Here is a 22,285-nt window from a genome sequence, read left to right as displayed (position 1 = left end):
CCACCTGTCTTGTCGACAAAGACAGAGACTTTGAGGCTTTGTGTGGCAAAAAGAGCTACAAAAGAGCGGGAATGCAAATAAATATCACCTCTTTTCCCCAGGTTCCTCAGACCTCAGTACCAAAACCTTCCTTACAGAGGTGCCTCCAGCTTGTTCTGAGCATTGGTGCACCCAAACCCGGGCGTAGCAGACAGTCCATGACACCTTTGGGGAGTAAGAGATATTCGGCATAGAGAGGACTGACGCTGACAATTTAATTGCTCAACGGCTGCTCATGGATCAGGTGTCCCTATTAAATGACCTCTGTCCTTAGCTTTGTCTTCAGGTAATTTCTGTCCCATCAAACAAGGCATCTCCCCATGTAGCGCTAGAACCAGCAGGTCATGGCTGGCTGTGGGATCACAGCTTGTCTTGGGGCTTGAATGGGATCTGATTTTTGGCAGGGACCTTTTGGAAATCAGGTTTCCCTTCAGCCCTGCAAGCGGAGTACCGAAAAAAGAAAAGGAAAGGGCAGGCAGTTTTAGTCATTTTAGAAAATGTCAGCTCGTATTTGGTGGTGGGTTCTAAAACACTTCGCTGCATCAGCGGGAAAGCTCCTTTGGCTTTCTGAAACAGCCCTGCTCCAGCAGGCTGCTGGCTGCGCCCACAGGGCACGACCCGCGCCGGGCAGCCAGACACCAGCAATTTGTTATCAGCACACTGCACCGCTCTGCGCCGTGCTGGGTCGCTGCCGTTGCCGCTGTTTTTCCCTGGGTGGTTATTAAGCGCAACATTTGTGAGCAGTTTTTATGCTTAGCTGAGCTGGCGAGAGTAGGTGCTGCGGTCTGCCGCAGCCCTGTCCTAAGCACCTTGCTTCACGTGTGGACGATGGCTTCAGTTTCAAACCCCGAGCTAATTCAGCATTTAAAGTCTCTTCCTGCCAGCATTAATGCCCACATCATAACAGAGGTGTGTTAGGTCTGAGCCCCAGGACCTCGTGGAGGAAATGTGGCACCCTGGAAAATACTCGTCACCTGTCGATATCTGGTTTTCCCTGTGCTTCAAAACCTGTTCTTGCCTTGTCAGTGAAGCTGAATGAAAGATCCAGAAGACTTGGTCTGTTATTTTTTTCTGCAACAGGTGAGAGAAAGACTAAGATGGTGATCAAGGGAGAGAAGAGCACAATGTGACTAAAAATAGCTGAACTTGTTTTAGCTCAGCAAAGGGAAGGTGCAGAAAGATGTGATTTCTCTCTAGAAATATATCAAGAGTAAATGCCAGATGGAGAAGGGCTATTTGAGCTAAAGGGCAATTCTGGCAAAAGAACAAAAGGGGAGAAAAAATAAGCCATAAATACATTCAGCCCAGAGAGCTTTCTAACCATCTGAGTGGCAAGAGTCTGCAGCGTCTTCTCGGCTGGAGCCACCGGCACAATCTCTGGGACTTAAAGGTAGAGCCTGATCACTGCATGAAAAGGAGTGAGTGACAGGGCTGCCTGGCTTTGACAAGGCAGGATGCTCCAAATGTTTAGGTCTTGCTCTCGAAAAAGCCAATGAAAATGGAAATGAGTGGAGGATTTGCTGGCAGCCTTTTTGTTAGCTGGCAGCTATCAATAGGACTGAGTGCACTGAAAATTTCCACAGCTAGCTATCAGACCCTCATCCAGACAGTCCCCTGAAGCTCTTACCTTCATGTTTTACAATCACTTTACAATGGAAAAAGGTGTATATCTGTGAAAATGGTGCTTCAGCGGTTATCAACAATCTTTCTTATTACAGCTGAAGGTACTGAATATGCTTTTCAGGATCATTTGACACGCCAGCCAGCACTGAACTCCAAATGGGTCACCCACTTATTAAACAGAAATTCTTCCAAAATTGCCACATTATCAGCAACATGAAGGTAGCCCCCCTTGCCTTCCCTCCTTTGAGTTTCTCATCCTTTTTGGTTGTCGCGATTTCTCCGTCCTCATTTAAACCTGTAGTAACGCACCATCAGACTGCCGGGCTGGTGTCAGTGGGCAGGAAGCAGCACGAGAATCAGGCCCTGTTTTCACTTTTCTACATTGGAAAGCAGTTTCTGGCCAAAAATTCTTCACTTCCTAAGTCAGAGCTGTCCCATAGCTTGGGCTACAGTAACCTGGTTCAACACAATCAGCTCTTAGATAAGGTTTCCTTTTCAACAAAGCATGTAATATGTCTATATTATTATTCTTCAATAACAATAACACTATTAATATTATGATATCAACTTTGTATCAATAAAAAATAATTAAAATACCTATCTGTTGCAGTAGGACATCAGCCTGCCTCTGGAGGTGAGGAGAGCTGTCTGACCTGCCAGATGTGCTCCGCTTCCATTTTTGGGGGGTGGTTTGGAGGTTTTTTATTTGGTTTGGCATTTTGCTGCTAAGGGACAAGCCTGGGTTTTGTGGACATTCGACAAACAAAAACGCAGCCTGGCTGTTTGTCACCTTACGAGTAGCAATGTACTTGATTAAACTAAAATTGCACAAATTTCTACCCCTTGTGGCTATTGCAATGGTTTCAGTCCTCTACTGTATTTTGATCTTTCCCATAGATATCTTAAGTTATGGCATTTTTTTGTGTCTTAAATTTTATGTGATCAATTAAGATATAAATTTTCCATCAGTCTGGCTAATGTTAACTTCAGGTGGTATGCAAAGCCTGTCGAAACTTCGGAGAGCTTTTGTGTCAGCTATAATGGGCTTTGGATCAGGAGTCTTAATAGCAGTCATTTGTTTGAGTCTATTCTAGTTTAATGAGTGATTAGCAGATGTTTTTTCCACTCTTTACCTAACAGTTGATAAACCAGAATCCATGAGGAGCTGTGTACTAAGTAATGGTATGATTTTACAACCCTCAAATTGCTTTAGAAAATAGATTTATAAATCATGCACATAAAAGTAAAGGATATTGACAAATTCTCTGCTATAAAAGAGGAGGCTTGCTGTGCTTTATGTGAGTCTCTCAACGATAAAGTGTTACCTACCATGGGACACTGGGAAAAACTATCAGATCTTTATATATCTTGGTGTCTTGGGTACTTCTCCTTTCTGTTCTCTTTTATTTGAGGTAATTTACGTGTCTTTGGTACTCCAGCTCAAATTCCCACATCTTTTAGGACCAGATTCTTATTTAAACAATGTTTAAACAACTCTTTGTGCAGGAATAGAGTTGTGCAAAGAAAAAAGCCCTTAATTTTCAAGTTACTTGTTGTTATTCTTTAAGTCACCTTCCAATCCAAGCAACGTTTCTAACACTGAAAGATACCAACTATCAGGATTTGTTCTACTCGACCTTTAATGATATTTAGGCATCTGGCTTTCCAGCTCAAGTAATCAAGATGATAATTAAACCTACATCTTTGTGAATGTCAAAACTGTTATCTGCATTCAGAAAGTTACAGGTCTGCAAGAAATGATGAGAAAGAGAAATTTAACATCAGTGAGGTCATTAGGAAATTGTTCCAGCATAGTTTTCACCAAAACTGCCTTGTAAAAGCAAATGAGATACATGGAAGTATGCTATATTAACTGCCCATATAGAATACCTAATCAGTGTCATTACAAACTAAGCATACTTTGCAAATGTGATTGTTGACAGTATTTTAAATAATGCCCAAGCGGTAGCAACAGGTTATGGGTATCTTTTAGTTTGTTTCACTATTAATACTTTGCACTATGTGCAGCTGTATATGCATTTATTACACAGATTAATTACTTTCCTGCTGCAAATGGGTATTGTATTTTTAGTAAAACCAACAAAAAACCTCAGTGCTTCACATTAACGAAAAATTACCTGGTAATTTGAAAATGAGTTAATGATGCAGTAGCTTCCAGCTTAGAATAAAGCAAAGTCAGAAGTGTTAAATTCATGGGAAAACGTGTCTTGAAATTGTTCCTATCTGCAGATGAAGTCATGTCACAGTTTTCCAATCCCAATAAGCAATCAGAAGTTATTTCCCGACAGCCAACATGGTCCTGAGTTTCCAGCCAAAGTTGTAAGCCCACACTTGGCTCTCACCAATACCGAAGGGGAGGTGAGTGGGACAGTGTTGATCATGATGTGGGATCACTTGCACGGCAGGATGTCTTCTGTCATCTGCAACTGAAAGAGTTTAGTCCAAAACATTATAAATCTAGGCAAGTGTAGGAATTATTTCCATTTCTCTGGCATGATTTCTCTCTTGCATTTCTGCCACGTGGAAACTTCAAGCACGGTAACTCCAGCTGCAGAGCACCGTGCAGCAGCACTGCTGTGCACACACTTCCCTCTGTCGTTGCTCACAAGTTTCTCTGGAGGGTGGTTTTGAAGCTAGTCAAAGAATTAAAACAAAAAATGTTGGCTTGGAACTCCAGATGTGGGCTTTAAATAGCCTTCAGGATGATAGTATGCATTTCTGTTAGTTATAAATAGGGTCTACAATGACTGAGGGACTAACTGGGTGCCTCAGATAAAAGTGCTGTGTGATATGGAATGACTTCAGCCCGTGTGTCCTCTCCAGCGGCAGAGGAATTACACAGCTCTGAAGGGCAAAGCAGCACATCTAGTGTGCAACTGTCCAGGAGCAGTGGCAGGAAATACAGAGCTAAGGGAGAATCCGTGCCCTGAAGGCACTCACAGATAGCTGCTTGGCACCCAAAGCCGTTTCATGACAGGAGGCTCCCCTCCATCTAAGATGCAGCTAGATGTAGTGCTTTTGTCAGCTCTTTACATCAGAGGCAGATGTCTAGAGCACTTGCCCAAAGGATGCTCTGGGTCAAGTCCCAGGACTGGGCTCAGCTGAGCTGGGAATTTCCATCAACTCTCTCCAGCTGCTCAGCCAAGAAGAAAGACCTTTGAAAGCAAGAGGAGCACAAGTGCCTGATTCCAGCCTAGCTCTGGGGTTGCCTGCACTGGGACATTTCCTGTGTGCTGGTTCCTGCTCCTGCAATTGTTTGTGCCTTTCACATTAAATATTCCCAGAAGAAAAAAGACGGAAAGACTTCATAGCTAGCATTTTTAAATACTTTTGCATCTACCTACATTACTGATGTTTTGGACTGCAAACTCTTAAGAGTAGCCCTAGGCAGGAAGAAATTTGTACAAAATTACTTCTGTCCCTGTGGATTAAATGTATAACCTGATGCAAAATTTGAGCCTGGGTGTATGGAGAGAGGTTCTTAATTGCCTGACAGCCTGCAAATTCCCCTTTTTCTAGTAATTTTCAAAGGATGAGAAAATGGGGTCTCTAGTGGCAGTGCTGGCATTTTAGATGGAGGAAGTGTGAAGCAGCAGTTAGTTGTTAGGCTAATATAGCGTCTGATCTGTGTGACACTTTCTAACAAGCAGAAGAGCTAATGGTACAGCTGAGCAAGTCAGCACACGTGCAGGCTCGAACTCTCAGTAACCTGTAGATGGGTGGCTAACCTACTGCAGCGGTACTGTAAACTCTGACCTGTGATATGGATGAAGGACAGAGGAAATGCCCAGGGGAGTGCTGCTGAATGGATTTAAAGTCTTTAGAAAACTCCCCATGCTCTGTCCCAGACTCCCAAGTATGTACATACAAAAAGCATCAGCACCTGGAAACAAGTGTGCTAGCTCTTGAAGGCTAGAACGTAAACTGAAATATATTTAAATACAATATTAGAACAAATAACCTAAAGATTACCATGATGTATCATAGCCCCGAGTACACACGCCGTTTGCCGGTGCGCCTTCTGCCAGCTAGGATAATAGCTACTTTATCTCCAGGTTTTTGCAGCAGGAGCAATAACATCTGAAAGAAGCCAACTGCTGGTGGTAAGCTGGGGGATAATTCAGAATTTAGCCTAAGGCTCCCTCTGGAGTCAAAGGAGAGAGATCGGTGCCTCCAAGGAGGGATTCAGAGCCGGGACACGAGTAGCTTTGGGGAGCTCTGTCTAGGGAAAACCCAGCGAGGTGCTCTCCCTGCGCCTCACTGGAGGCATGCCAGTGCAGAAACAAAGTTGGCCTGAGCAGCCACTTTCTAGGTTTCCCCTTGTTTCCAGGGGAGAACAAAACCTACTAATCTAAATTAGGCTGCAATGCTGGGACAAAGGCATACTGCATAGCATATTGCAAAGGTAAGGGATGTTGTCCAAGCAAATACTGTGCTTGCTAAGCATTACCTACAGTTCAGTTAATTAGGCAATAATTTAAACTCTGGCTGATTTTAGGGGCAGTAGTTTTTCGTTTTGTATCCCATACACATGGCTTTAGTTTTCAAGTATGACAAGTGATGCTGTATGTTGGGTAAGCTGCAAAAGGGTTTGATTTTTCAGAAGGTGTATGCCGGAGTCCACAAGTCAGGCCCTCACAAGCTATAAGAACCACATAAACTAAACACCCAGAATCTGAAATAATTTTAGAAAAGCTCAGACCCTGTATTTGGAGGAGTCTGAAGGCACTTAGGAGAGATTCTTTGTTCAAAAACAGTTCAGAGAAGCCTTAGGATTCCCACTGCTTTTAGTTTAGTTTTCAGCTGTCTGCCGTACTTCTTCTATTAGCAGGTAGTGTTTGCTGTTGTGACAGTCGTGACTATAAAACCAACATCTATGGAAATAATCTTCATACTAATAGGACCATATTTATTTGGGGAAAAAAGCCAATTTCTATGAGAAGCTGAACTCCTTTAATATAATGAGTAGTACTTAAGCAATTAATTGATAACGTTTATCCATACATCAGCTCCAAAATACCCAAAGAAATACATCTCTTACCAGATATTCCCAATCACAAAACTAAGCTTGGTACATCATTAATTTTTCCTACTGTACAGTAGGGGCTGGACTGGAATAAATAGATAATAGATGTTACGATCTGGGAAGCGTTGCTGAAAGTGAGCAGAAATGTGCTGAAATCACAGGGAGCCTTTCTGTAGACTTCAAAGACCTTGCAATCACATCTACGGTACTGAATATTCTATCTACTCCTAAAAGTTGTGACACATATCATTAGCTACTATGAGATTTAAGCAAGCGTGTGACAGCTTGTTGCAATGCAAAGCGTGGCAACTGGGTTTAAGGACAGTCTGCTTTCCAAATCTTCAGGGTATTTTTTGGGTTTGGGGGAAGGGGTTGGTTGTCTGCTGTCAAAAATTACTTTTAAAACCCCTCCTGGAATCAGTCCGTATCCTGACTCCTCTAAAATAACTTACTAATACTAAGCAATAAAAAGTGTAATGAACACAGTTAGCATTCCTGATACAATTAGCATAGCTGGAGAAAGTTTTTTTGGTTTGGTTTTGAAATATTTATGACTTGATTAATGAAACAAATAAACAGGACACCGTCTTGATTTGGTATCAAAAGCTTTTTTGCCTCTTGGGCAGGCAGAGCTTTCATATAAAGCAGAGGACAAACTTTCTGCTCTTAACTGGCAATGCCCCAGCTTGAAGAGAGGCTGGTTTGCTATTAAGAATCATGCTAAGTAAGTCAGTGGATGTAGTTTTTTCCTCTTCCTTAATCTACCATAGAAAACACTAGGAAATATAGTAGTTTAATGCTTAAGAATCCCTTTTGCTACTTGTGTGTCAATAAGAAAATGCTTTCATGTTTGGTTTTTTTCTTTAAAATAGTCTAAGGCTAACCATTACAGGATATTTGACACGTAATTAAACATTAAAATTTAGCCAAACACACAGTCATCACACTCGCTCCATCCCCAGAAAAAAAAGTAAGCAATTAATCTTTAAATCCTTTTTAATAAATGAATATTCATTCATCAATATTTTCATAAAGCATCTCTTCATCATTCCATTTTACTATTCTTTTTTTTTTTTTCACTGCTGAAGAATACCAAAAATACATAGGTGTGCCTTAAGCAAAAAAGACTGGGTTTTAGTTTATCTTTACAATGGGATGAAACCAACTTAGAGTTAAACCACCATAATATTTCTACTGTTTATTGCCCCTTTGGGCTATAACACAAGATAGTTCCAGTTTTCTTTTTTTTTAATGCCTTTTACAAACAAATGATGTGTAAATATTATTTATAGTAGTGTTGAGTTAGAAAGGAGTTAATCAGCTATGAAATACATTACTCTGGTGCAATTGGGTTGAAATCACGATTTTTAGTCTTAAAGCCATCTATGGTTAAAATCACACACTGCAGCTAGCATACAGGGACAAGAGCCAGAAAATGGGAGGTCAAGGCAAACACTGTTCTTAACACATGGTTATGTGTGTGTGTGTCTGTGTGTAAGAAGTGGTGCTGGGACCGGAGGAAGGGAATTGGCAAAAAAAGGCACAAAAATGCGTGTTAAAGATGAAGTGTTAACCTTAAGTGAGATTTTCTTGGCTTTTTTCAAGTCAAACCAAGACTTGTATCTGTTCAAGGTTCAGGCTCCTTGTGCCCCATGGAACTCAACTAGACTGATGAATATGAAATCTCATGAAAAAGCTGAATCGTGCAACTGCCCACTGTTTGCAATGACAGGCAAGGTAGGGAGTACAATTTCATGAACGGGGCTGCAGTAACACACTGCCCTCCATTTGTGCAAAGGGTAAGAGAGGGAGGGTCCTCAGAGACTCAGTTCTCTTGACCATGTGGGGTCTCGAAAATGCACATCACCTCTTTGCTCCGGCCAGACAGTAATTTTCGGTCAGCTTGGAAACCTTGGCTGAAGCCACTGCAGAACTGATTTCAGTGGGATTTGGAGTACACATTTCTATCACAACTAAAAAGTCTCTTCTTCTTGTTGAAGATCTCTGCCTGACCACACGCTTTCTAGGACTGGGGCTTGAAGAAAAGAGAGAACTGTGATAAAATCATGAGGGCGGGACCACTTTCTTCTTGAATCCCATTTTTCAGGGTAGTTCTTTAGGGCACTTACTGAAAGACTTGCTCGAAGATCATTTCACTAGTGTAATTTTTCTAAAGCAAAGCCTACCATTTTTAAGTTTTATTAAAATCAATTTTTTTGTTTAATTATATTTTGTTATTAGGAAAAAAACTTGGGAGAGCTTTTCAACAATTCTACCAACTATGTACTTTGGGAGGGTGTTAATTGTTTAGTTACTTTGATTATAATGATGACAATGTGCTCTATAATCCCTTCACAGTTTGAAGAGATATTAGAGAGCTCATAATACATTGTGGTTTACCAATGGGAGCTAATACTGAGGAGCTTTTAAAACCCAGGTTTTTCTGCTCCAGCTATATGGGTTCCTTTGAGGCTCTTCATACTGTACAGTTGTCTGCAGATACAGTGCTTAAAAACTGCAGTTACAGCCACTTTGCACCACTGCCAAGGATGCAGCAGGACTGCGGAGCTTATCCTGCACACGCTGTCAGCCGAGGTTACGGTGAACGCTACCAGCTGGGGATCGCATTGCAGCTTTGCTGCAAGGCAACTGTGTGGAGCCCACTCCTGTTCAAGGAGCAGCCCCGAGGATGGGATTGCAACACAAACTTTGCAACCCAGGTTCATCTATGCTGAATTTCAGCCCAGAGCAAAGTTTCACAGTTCAGCTGCAAATAGTCAGGGGTGGGAACAGTAACAGACCATACACAGCAGCAACACAAGTATCATTGCTCTACTCACAGATAAATCAAGTACTAGCGAGAACACAGGTCATTACAGAGCCAAGGCAGCCTTTTCAGTTTCATCCCTTTTTGTTGTTTTTGGTAGATGCATATCCACACATTTTTCTCCCATAGATGTCTCTAACTAGCATCCAAAGCTCTCCTTCTGCCAAAAATTCCCATCAATGTCCAGAGGAATTCTACATGCAGAGAACTGGCAGGGCTAAGCCTGAATTCTTTTTTTTTAGATCTATTTATGCTACTGTATTTGTTGTTATTTGAGAATGTACATGATAGAAATACTGTTTACAAAAAATATATCTTCTTTTCTTTAGAAAGGTTTAGTTCTGATAAACAACAAATTAAGTTTACAGATCTGAAATTGGCATACCTTGACGACTACAATCTACTAGACTGAAAACAGTTGGAATCCCAGTGAGGCAATGAATTGGGATGAAAACCAAAGTGGTCACATTTGCATGAAGGATATGTTAGAACATAGGTAATGCTGAAACAAAACATACCATTTGCTATCTCTTGTGATCTGTGACGGCAGCACACTAGCTTGATAAGTGTACATGTATATATGTTCAGTATATAAATAAAATATGAAAATGCTCCATTACTGAATCAAAGTATCGGAAGTGCTCTATTTGCTCAATTCTAGAGAATAAAAAGTTGTAACATCACAGAAACAAAAATATGACATAGCATGCAGTCACGACAGCAAGCACAGGGAAGAAAAATATTGAGAAAATATACTTATGCATATTATGCAAATATATTTTACATTAACATACAATGTTATAAGAATGTTAAATAATGTGAATGCATGTTTAAAAAAGGCTACAGCTAGGTGGTTTCATGTCAAAGTAGCAAATAACCTGAGACATCTTCTATGCTTTCACTGGAATAACAATCTTTACATCTACAGCAGATGTAGAACACATTGACAGTAGTTGAATTTTCAGCTAAATTATACTAAAAATGTGCTGTTCTCTTTCAAAATGACATGGCAGCGGGAGCCAGTCCAAGGGAAGGAAAACGTGCTGTACATTTACAGTACTTACTTACAAAAGTTTCATTTCACTGTTGATGGACACTTAAAATGCTTGTTTGAAATATTATGAACATGTATGTCTCCAAAGACCTAGAGCAACACTCCCATGATCAGCTTGCTTACTGCAGAAGAGAAAGCAAGAGATCATTAAAAATTATGCCCATTAAGGACTAGGAAAAAATGTATTATGACATATATAAACCCAAGAAATTTTAGCAAAGAAAAATAAATTTGGCTTGATGAAATTGTAGTTGATGGATCTGCAATATAAATGACTTATTTTAAACTTACCAGTGTAACTCTACCGCTTTATGATTAGTGTGTATGGCAGCATTTACAATGTTACTAAATACTGACTTTATACACGATTACAGCTGTTTGAAAATTTCTATGACAATCAAAGTTTTGTAGTGATAATACACAACACTTACTTTCTCAAGGCTCGTTGTTTTGATGACACCTGCCTTTTGATTTAAAAAGTTCCTCTGAAGTGCTTTCTATGTTAAAGTGTCCATAACCTCAGAACGAATGTGTACATGTGTGTGTGCATACATATACTTTTGCTTTGCGGTATGTGCTTTTAAGTACACACTTCTTTGCTACATGTATTCACACATACATGAGTATGGTCTATGTAGTAAAAGTTCATATATATATATTTTTATATATAAATATATATATAAACTCTGCAGGCAAGTAGTACTTCACTTGTTATAATTGAAGTCCTTTAAAAAAGTTCAGTCACTCAGTTAACATAGTATAGCCAGTAAATTAAGTTGAAAAGAGAAAATGTGAATGGAAACACCATTCTTGACCATCTGTCGATGGCATTCACATCTGTTAGATCAGGGATTTTTATTTTCAGTTGCGAAGACCTTCTTCGTAAATGGCCTCTCTTGCTGTGGGAGCCTGTTCTTTCTGACGAACGCCTTCCAAGGCTTTCGCGATGTGAGCTTTGTTTTCTGTACTGGATTCCTGAGTTGTCAAAGGATATCGTTGAATTTCGGGCATCCGTAACGCTGGTGGTAACCTCGTTGCTTGCCACCTCATTGTGAATTTCAAGCGATGTTAGCAGAATGTTTCCATGGGTGTCCACCTAGGGGGCAAAAATAGAAATAGAAATTGTTTCAAAAGACTTGACATCTATCAGCAGAATGTGGGTGTAATTTAAATTTCCAAACCCATACATATTTTAAGAAAGCATGTATTCATTTTAAGCATGTGATAATCTTAGAAAAAAATGGCAATACTCAGCTGCTTAAAATTAGGCAAGTACTTAAATACTTTTACAAACAGGGTTATCAGCATACTACCAACACCCAGTACAAAAGCATATTTGGCAAAACCAATCATTTTCCTCTCCCTCTAAACCAGCTGCATTTTAAAAGGTGGTGTAGCTCAGTGAAATCTCTGCATTGCTGGCAATGGGGGGAGTGGGTAAGAGATGGATTCTCTCTATTACAGTAGGAACTTAAATTAAACTGGACTAACCTTTTTCTATCTGGAATTTAAAGCCAGATGAAAAAAGTGCCTTTGAAAGTTGCTAAAATTACAAGAATATTTCTGACCCGCTGAACAATTTGCACTTTGCAATCACAGAGCTTATTTAAAACTTTTCTCTTAAACTTTTTCTTCCAAAGTCATTTGCACAGTTTTCCAGTCATGGCAATGCTTAACTGCAGAGCTTTTCCACCTGGGTAAGTCATCTCAAGACCAATGAACTTAGACATGGAAGAAGGCTGCTGAACTGAGGAAATAAGCAGCACTCTTCTCTTCCACCTCCATACCCAAGAGGCAGTGAGCACAGTGTTGAGCACAGGTGAGCAATGCAATGCCATTTTCAGTAATTAAGAGGAAGGGTCACTTAGTCTGGGCCAGCCTCTCCAGTCCCCCTGAGCAGCGATAGAGGAGGAGAAGCACAGAGCTGGGTTCAGCTCCTTCAATCCAGAAAAACTTCCAGTTCCCATGAGTGGCACTGACAAGAAGTTCCCAAACAATGCTGTCTTAGTCAGTATTTGGTAGCTTCCGTGGTGGGGCACCACATCCCCTTGTGCCCCATGTCTTGCATGCTGGAGGATGGGCAGAGAACACAGCTGATGCAGGGATCAGCTCCAACTTTCCTGCCAGTTTTTGGGAAAGGAAAATGATGGCTGAAGGTAAAATAAATGCTCTGTGCTGGGTATTTTCAGCCAGTTAACACACGTGTGACTGTTGAAGTGAACTCAGCTCCCCATGTCAGAAATAGATAGTGAATCACGGCATACAGGATAATTTCCAGTTTTATGTATACAATTTATTCATCCACAATTCATCTTGCAATTAATACATTTCTCTAACCTGCCTTATGATCTAGCTGTCTTAACTGTGCAGCAGTTGAACATCTCATCCTAGAAGCATACTTTTAAAAGTGGTTGAGAAAACACACTATTGCCATGGCCTTTTGAAGTTTGTACAGTCATCTATACCACGTCCTTTGCAAGCTTTGTGTGATGCATTAAAAGTATGCGTAGCTATGTGTCTGTCCATATGCATTTAGCTTTTTTCAATCTTGTTAAAATTCTGTAAAATGGATACTTCTTTCATCAATTATTGATGCTACAGCTTATCTTTTCTCAGTGAAAACAATTATAATAGTATATCAGTAATGCTTTGCCAAGCTGCTTGCAAATGGAAAAAGAATACAAAATGCTATGAATGACATGCAGGAAAGTAGAAAAAAATATCCTAAGGTATCCAGCAAATCCTGCTGTTGTAGGCAACAGCACATTACGCTGATGAGTGCCCATAAGTAAAAATAAACAATGTTAACCAAAATAATGGGGTGGAGAAGCCTCAGTGGTGATTAAGAATTTATTTTCCCCAGGGCAGAAACCCATTGGGTACAAAACTATGAGCTTGAGGTTTGTAGAAACGCATTCACGCTGTTGAGCAGTATCTGTAACCAGGGAATACACACAGCTGTAAAATACAGCCATGGATATCATCACTACTTACGGTGGTCTCTGAAAAGAACTGATTCAGTTTTCTCTGTTTTTTTTCACAGAGAATACAAATTATGATCAGGATTTGTAACACCATTGTGCAAAATATCTCCGCAATCTGCATTTTCCTTAGGAAGCTTAAAACTAAATCTCTCATCCAGGCCCCCACAGTGTCACATGTCATCTCCTTTCCCATCTCCTCCCAGGCTTTGAGAAATGTCCTTCACCCTACTAAAAATGCCCCAGCAGAGACCATTTTGCTGGGCTCCACTCTGACAGCATTGCCTTCCCCTTGCAGGTCTCTACTCCCTTTGCTTCCACCACCACAGATCTCAGCTGCTTTTTCCCCCAGGGCTTCCTGATCTCTCCTGATTCTGTCTGTCACCTGCATATATACAGACATTAGCCCATCCATGGGTACTTTGTCCTTCTATATGAGCCTGGATTTTTGTAAGTAAGTGAGGTGTCGGCTGAAAGCTTGTATTCTGGAGGGTACACCTATGTATTCAGGCTTCTCCTGCCCAAGGAATTAGTTTTATTCCACTTATTTCATTGCACTGCATCGCCGCCTTCACCTTATCTGCCAACCTTACGTGCCACTCTAATGTGGCTTCTGCCTCTGATCTGCCAATGATGTTGCCACTTTTTGCTGCTCATCACTGCATCTATAAATCAAACTAGAAAGGTGGTCAAGAAAGTTGCAATGTTTGTGTAAATGCTTTGTCTGAAGATACCATTGTGTCCTATGAAGTTGCATGACAGGATATATTTTCTCAAAATGTCAGATGAAACATATTTGGAAACATTTTGAAATGCATCTCTTTGTTAATAGAGCAACAGACTTGCATGTCAAATACAAGGAAGGAGGAGATGGAGAGAAGAAGGGGTCTACAGAAACTGAAATCAGGCTTCTGGTCCACAGATAATCTTGAGATCTATTCCTGCTTTTCCTGCAAATTGTATTGATTCCTTCAGAGGTTTTGGATAAACCACCTAAGCCCTCAACAACATTAGAACAATATATGCTAATGCTTTGTGACAATCTTAAGGTGATGTTGTGAAATATGAATATTTAATGCACGCAACATGTTAAAAAGTATTTGCACATAAGCATGACTTCTGAATGATTTAAGCAACAATTTAAATGACTTTGACAAATGTACACAAGCTTTCAATGAATAAAGAAGAAAACCAATAATGGCAGGGTATCCTGTGCAAGTCAACTCATGTTTGCCTGAATATACAGGTAAGGCAAATTCCTCCATGAGTGTTGCTCAGTGGCTCCAGGGAAAATGTTATCCCGGGTAGAGATATAGATTAAGAAAAGCAGCTGAACGGATTACAGTCATGGCTACACATGATGAACAAGGCCAATGTCTTTAATAAAGCTTTAGTTTTACTCCTTATGAACCTTAGAATATAATTTTATCACTTGGCTCAAAAATGTCACTTTCTGTGCACTGGAAATCCCCCCCCCCCCAAATGTTAACGCCAGGCTTTGCTCTCGAACCTTGTTATCAATTGGAGAGATTGCACTGTGGATTTGGCCAATTTCCCCTTACTCCTTACCATCCTTCTTTAACCTACATAATTCTTTTTTTTTGCCTTCTCTGCCAGCCCTGTGCCTCCATGCTTCTAATAGTCTCCTGCCCACTGTGGCTCCACCTGAAGCCACTCATTCCCGTTTCCCCACTGCGTTCTCCACTGCTGGTGCCCCCATCTCCTCCTCAACACAAGCCAGGGCTGACTGTTTCCATGGAGTGTTTCCCAGTGAGCTCATCAAAGCACATGGAAACACCTGAGTACCAAATCATTAATTAATTCCCTGCTGAATCAGCATGGATCCAAATATGCAAAACTGATGCTCTTATTTCAGAATCAATTTTAATCAAACCCCATCCCTCCCACCTCTGAATAACTACAGCTCCTACACTGGGGTGAAATGATTGAATCTCACATAACTCCGTTTGGAGGCTGAGAAGCATGAAATGCTGTGAGACCTTTTATACACGGAAAACCAGATTCACATTTGAAGGTTCACCATTTCTGAACTAGACATATTACAGTACAAATAAAAAATCCAAAGACTCTAGCAGCCTAATGTCATTACACAAAAATGACCATAACTTACCTAACTGAAGCCCGAAAGAGGAGAATTAAGATAAGGCTTCACAAAGAACCTCTGGTCCTTGCTCTTGGAGGAGCACCACGTCACCAATGGGCTCAACTTGAAATGTATGTTGTAGGTATGAAACTTCAACACCCTTTTACACCTGGAAAGTCCTGAATCTACTTCTTAATTCTAAACAAGATACCAGCTCATTTTAGATGTTAGGTATTATATTTTTAAAGAAATGAAAGACAAGAGCTGCTATTGAATATCTTTCTCCAATCAAGATTCTTGGAAATCTTCAGCTTTAATGCCAGTTTGAAAAAAATTTTACTAGGGTCGGGAAACTACCATGACGTTTGATTTACTATTAGGTAGTGTCTGAATTATTTCAAGTTCATTTAGTTCTCTGTTTAATATTCCATAAATTTTAAGGAGTACTTCACAGTGAAATCTCTTTTTCTTCATAAGCCTTTCACTCAACTACACAAAAAGAAAAAGAGGAAGCATTTTGCTCAAACCCCATAGGTATGTTTAGGAGTTCATCAATCCCAAATTTTTAAATACCATGTAAACATTTTCCATTATATGAAGCAATATAAATGCAAATAGCGGGTTTAAATAACAGCACGAGAAGCTGTCTCTGTAGTTAGTCTTGCATTATTTTACATCAAAATTACTATTCAAGTACATCATGCCACAAAATAGATCTCCCCTTAAAATTATAATAAAATGGGAATTATTTTTGGTGGAAATTGTAATCTAGACTCCAGCTACCTGATTCTCACCTGATTTGCCCTGATGCAAGCATTTATGGTTTTGCAAGGGGTAAACTACCTGGTAGCAGTCTTCATCTTCTTTACTTATGTATAAATGGCTTTCCAGCATGTAGAACAGTATACGATCAGGCCCTAAGTGTTATCTGTGCAAAATTCATTGACCATGTTATGCCTTGGATATTTTTAAAATAATTTAAAACTGCAAGCACAACAAAAATGGTATTGTTGAGTGTTCTTGCTGAGCCTAAAAGTTGATACTTCTCTCACTACCATTTTAATATTTTATATTAATTAATAAGCACAAAAAAATGAAAGAGGGAATTATGTTATATAAGCCTAGCAGATGAGCCCAGGGTAGCCAGCAGAACTGGGAAGATGGAGAGATCTTGAAAAACAACGAAAGTATGAAGAAGAAAAATAATTAGGAACTTTCATATTAATGTCACTGTCCACCAAGTAAGAATGGAGTTTGACAATAAACCTTGATGTATTTGAACAGAAGAAGAAAAGGAAATAAATGTATGGTCCTCCCTTGCCCTGTATTTCACATTGTCTGGATTCTTACAATCTCTGGGCTGTACTATGGATTGCACGTACAATCCTTCTTACTGGCTCTGGATTTGCACCATTCGTACTCGTGCAAAGTGGCTGCAGAACAAAATTAGTACATGTATGAGTCTCCCAGTGCACACTGCATGTCCCCATCATAAGTGCTACAGGATGAGAGTTCTTCCCACAAGAACTGTGCTCATCACCCTTGACAGATATTTTTCAAAACTTGGCACCTACTCATCACAGTCATTTTTCAGAAATATCCCACTGTTCAAAACAGCACCGAAGAAAGTATCCAGGAAAGATGAAGATGCACAGGAGAACACTGCCAGCTTTGCTATTCTCATATTTCCCAATTTAAACTGAGTGATAATTCTGCCACAGCAGCCAAGATATTCATTCTCAGAATAAAATCCCACTTGTGACAAGGGTTGCTACAATTAACAATTCTTTAAAAGTGCTAAGTACATGTAAGTGGCCTGAGCCTCTATTCTCAGCAATGCCTGGTGGGAAGCTGCTGCCTTGGCTGACAGCAGGGGTTTGAACCAGGAATCTCCAGAGCTAAAAAAACATGCAGGGACTGCCTGACGAGAAGGGCCTTTTTATAAAGGGTTATGCATTATTTTTGTACAAAGGAAGCTCTTCCCACATGTCTGACAGCCACGGGGGGTTGAAGCTTGAATAAGCTTGTGTGATACTTACCCTCCTGATTGATACCCTGGGGCTGAACTTTTGGTGCCACCAAACTGAAAACGTAAATTGCCACAGCTTGAACTAAGAAGTAATAGTTTTAGCAGGGGACTGTAACAAATCATAACCTCTGTGGATTGGCCCAGAAGGAGCAATGTCCAAAACACATGCTCACCAGCTGATTATGCTAGTAGCCTCTACCACAAGAGAGAACAACAAGTGAGAACAGGATTGCCTTAAAGCTCTCTCATGCTGATTTAGTTGTAAATTAGGCTATATCTGAGCCTTATTTAAAAGAAACAATTCATGTAGCAAAACTGAAAGTGCCAACGCAAACAGGAGAAACAGAATTGATCCATAACAATGGTGATCAGTTTTCAAGGGAAAACGTTTTACAGGCCACCTATTCTTTTCTGACAGTCTTTCCACAAACAGAGGACTTTTTAATTTAGGCACTGATACCATAGGCAGAAGAAATATTTTATGAAAAATCAAGGTTCAGTTCTTTCTTTATCCTAGAGCTTGTCCTCATATATGAAGCAGTGTATCAAGGTTTTCAAAAGAGTTTTAAATCCAAAACTGTTACATGTACGAAAATTGGTTATACACAAAAAAGGAGCATCCTGTTTGTCTCCAGTAACTATGGCTTACTGGGATAGGCTGGAAAAGTTCAGCAAGGAATACTATTTACAGTGCATTATCTGAAATAAAATGTGAGGCAAAAGCAGTCAAAAGAAGAGCTGGCTAAGTGTGAAATTTTCTTTGTAGTCAGCTGCTGATCCACAGATGAGTCATTCGTAAAGGCTCGCTCAGGTTTCATCTCATCACCAGTTCTGAATCTTCTGAAACCATTTCCAGATATTCAGTTTAGTCAGATGCGCCTCAGTCATCATGCCACCTTCAGCAGTGCTACACGGGAGAATAGAGGGCAGTTTTCCTCTCCCCACCGCTTTTCTTCGTCACCTCTGCAATGTGAGGACACTGTCTGTGCTGTTTCCATGCTACAAGGGCTCTTCTTTCCCTTATGCCTGGAGCTATTGGGTTTGTTGGCTTTAATACAGAGGCAGAGCTGGACAGAAAGCCGTAATGGGAGCAGTGAAGCCCACAGGCAGCTCAGCGGCAGCAGCTGGTGGAGCCCTCCTCAATCCAGGAAGCCTCAGTGGCAGCGTATCAGGAACAACTCAGAGAGAAGTGCTTAAAAGCTTGGCATTTGAGAGGCATGTCCATAGCAGCAGCATCAACATGGAGATGGCTGTGCCAGTGTTGGCTTTTCAAACCCGTAAGCTCTGATGCAAGACAATGCAAATGCATTAGGAAGCAGAGTTACTGAGCATGAACAGTGGCTGCTTTGCAAAGCAATTATCAAATAAAACACAGACATCCCCACATCTGTGGATTTTGTGGCCTAGAACATTTTTGTTATTAAAATTCTTCCAGTCTACAATTAAATTCGACTAGGAAAGCATGAAAAGCCCTTTTACTGATATAAGAGTGTTTATAACCAAGCCTGCTAGCTTGCACACCAGACTTCGGTTCTCTGACGTGTAAAAAATGAACTACAATACCAGTGTCCATACTGGTTCTACTGCTTTCCATTGGCTATAACACTACTGAGTGAAAATAATGCGGCATTTTCCCTCATCCTCCTCTTGTTCCCTTTGCCTGAGAGACAGACACTGCCTCAGCAGCACTCCCAGTCTTGGGCACCATAAGAGCAACGCTCAGACTCAGGGCCTGAATGCCAGGCAATATGTTGTGCTGTCTCTGCTCTGCCTCCCAATGCAAACAAGCGATTTCCACAGTGCCGCAGCCCCTCCTGTCTGAGCACTGACTCAGGCTGGCCCTGATACAGCCCAGAGTCATTCTGTCACTACACCCACAAGTTACAGCATCTGATGTGGACAATAAATGGACTAATGTTTATTTATTTATTTGGTTTTGTTTGTTGTTTTTTTTTTCCTAGTGCTCTGAGCTAGCACTCTAAATCAATGATAGGGAGCTCATGCACACAGTTCATATACAAGCAATTCAATTACTAAAACAAAACAGCAACACAAATCAACCCAAAATGGTAGTCTTAGAGACAAACTAAAAGTAGTGCCTTCTTCCAGTTTTATATCTGAACTGTTTTCAATCTCCTTTCCAGCACAGTGTACATTTTGACAGTCATCAAATAGTGGTGATAACTGCAAAGGGGGCTGCCTGTTTTTAGGCACTCTCCCATTCTTTAAAAATGTTGCTCAGCTCCAAATCATGTGAGATCTGAAATATCTCCCAGGATTAGAAACCTTCCCTTTCTGAATGGAAATACACTCCATGGAAGCCTGAAGCCTCACCAAAATAAAAACCCCCAATTATTTCCATGAACTTGCCCAAGGTAGTCTTCATCTGTGGCTCTGAGCCTTCCTTACTGTGCAGTATGCCCTCCAGTCTGTGAGCCTCTCCCAGGACATCCAGCCCCTGAGTCCCAACTCTAAAGCAAGAAGCAAGCAATGCCAAGCAGCTGCTATTTCCATCAGATCCAATGATCTTCAAGAGCCACCAAAGAACAGGTTGGAAGTTAATGCCTCTTTACTGCCCTTGAAGAGGTCAGACCCAAGGCTGCAGAGCTTTCAGGTACTGTCTTCCATGGGAAGTATGTTAAAAAAGTCTGGCATGACCACCTGTCCTGCTACATCCATGTATGCCTGTACAGCATGGTATGGTGGGCACAATCCAGAACCATGGAAACCATTCTCCTTCTTCAGGGCTATGATGTCTGGAAGCCCTGGTAAACTTTGTCCAAAGTAGATCTGCTAGATGGATTTTCCCTGAGCTGCTCATCCTGAAAGCACTGGGACCTCTTACCTGCTCTAAGTAATTCCCTCTGCTTTGTATTTGCCAGTGTTTTTCAAATCAGAAATTCAGATTTGACATCCTACATCCACTGAATCTGCATTTTCTGTCTATGCTTTGTTTCAAAGGAAGATTTCTGATCAGCTCTAGCTAATGTCCCCGTCTTTTCCTGTTGTATGCTGGCACTGCTTCTCTGAAGGCACTGAATCCAGTGACTGCAACAAAGCTCTGTTGACTTCACCAGCTGAGGCCTGGAGACAAAATGTTTTCCACAGAGAATGGAACCATATCTCATTATTTATCCTAGATCATTTGAACAGCAAATATTCACAGTCAGTATGAGTATATGTGTTCTACAAAGCACACAGAGTTCCCTTTCACAGCTGGGACTACAAGGGACAAAGCAACACACTCTTCTTTCAGTTCTAGTGTGCTGAATTTGTATCCCAATTTCATTCATGCATGGTTGCTATTAAACCAGCAGAAAAGTCAGAAAAGTCCACAGTATTTGCTTAGGATGGTCCGGAAAGAAAAGGTTGTAAGTCAAAAGTGAGAAAAAAAAAAAAGGGTTGATGTATGGTATGCTCAGATCTGGGATTTAAAAATGACATGATCTGGGTGTGAAAACCCCTCATGTTCATTAGTTAAGGTTCATATGCTTCTTTTGACAATATAAACCAACTGATCTCAAGATAGAAGAACAGTCAGGCATGGGGTGCTATTGGGCCCATTAGCAAGACTTGTACTGAATTATGTAAATCATTTAAATGGATGAGATTCACCAAATGGTTTCTATTGGGAGAACTGAACCTTAGTGCATACATCTGCATCACGTGCTTGCAGCTAAAATCTTCTCATTACTTTCAGTTGTGATACTCTTTTTTTCCCCATCTGCTTTTTTTATTATTATAACTATTTATTTTTCCACAGAAGGGAATTCATTCTTGCTGCTAGCTTAGTACTAAGCAGTGCTGCCAACTGCAATGAGAATTTGGTTTCATAATATAGTGGACAAAAATGAGTTTATTGGTTCAAAAATTATTTCACAGATATGAGTGTCGATAATTAGGTGTAGTTCTGCATTACATTTACTACAGCAGACAGATCATTAGAATAAAAAATACAACTTGTAATTACTTTTATGATACTGGTATTTAATAAACAGGTAGTAGTTTTGTCACTGTGAACTCTTCTAATTTATAGCTGATAGAAAAAACAGTCTTACTCAACAAAACTGAATGAAAAAGCCTCACTGGGAGTACTTTAGCCAAAAAAGATGTTCTATTCAAACTGACACGGCTTGCTAACATCATATAGTGTTGAGTACCTTCAATTTTTCTTCCAAAGGGAAAAAAAAAAAAAGTGTATTCATTGGATGGAGCAACACTCCAGGCAAGAAAATAGGCTGGAGTGTAATCAGCACAGACCATGCCAATACTGTGCTTCAGAAATCAATCTGAAAGTTTCTCTAGGAATCATAATTTTCTGCTGGTCTTAAACAGCAGCAGATGACGATGCCACACACAGCGGTTCAGCTATGCTGGCCAATTAATTAGCATGGCAGAACTAATCCTTTATCTGTGCTCTCCCATTCTAAATGGGTCTCTCTAACTGAAGTGAGAAAAAGTATGCCTAGATCTTGGATTCCCTTAGGTACTTAAAATCAGAGTTAAATGGTATTTGATTTACACAAATAAATGTCTTTCTTTGTAAATCTGAGCCTTTATTTTCAAGCTAGCTGCACTCCC

The 22,285-nt window shown here is 40.4% G+C and overlaps 1 protein-coding gene across 2 annotated transcripts in view; it reads right to left on the bottom strand.

Annotated features, from left to right (window-relative positions):
- Positions 1-7,687: 7,687 nt before the first annotated feature.
- GABRB3 (gamma-aminobutyric acid type A receptor subunit beta3) overlaps positions 7,688-22,285 on the bottom strand; it is a 194,666-nt gene continuing 180,068 nt past the window's right edge. For both annotated transcript variants that reach the window (XM_052773769.1, XM_052773770.1), the window contains one exon: positions 7,688-11,686. In XM_052773769.1, coding sequence (XP_052629729.1) covers positions 11,336-11,686 — 351 coding nt within the window. In that variant the 3' untranslated portion in view covers positions 7,688-11,335. The remainder of the gene's footprint in view (positions 11,687-22,285) is intronic.

Source organism: Harpia harpyja, chromosome 22 (genome assembly GCF_026419915.1).
Source record: "Harpia harpyja isolate bHarHar1 chromosome 22, bHarHar1 primary haplotype, whole genome shotgun sequence".
NCBI classification, from domain to species: Eukaryota; Metazoa; Chordata; class Aves; order Accipitriformes; family Accipitridae; genus Harpia; species Harpia harpyja.
This window is presented reverse-complemented; position numbering and strand designations above follow the sequence as displayed.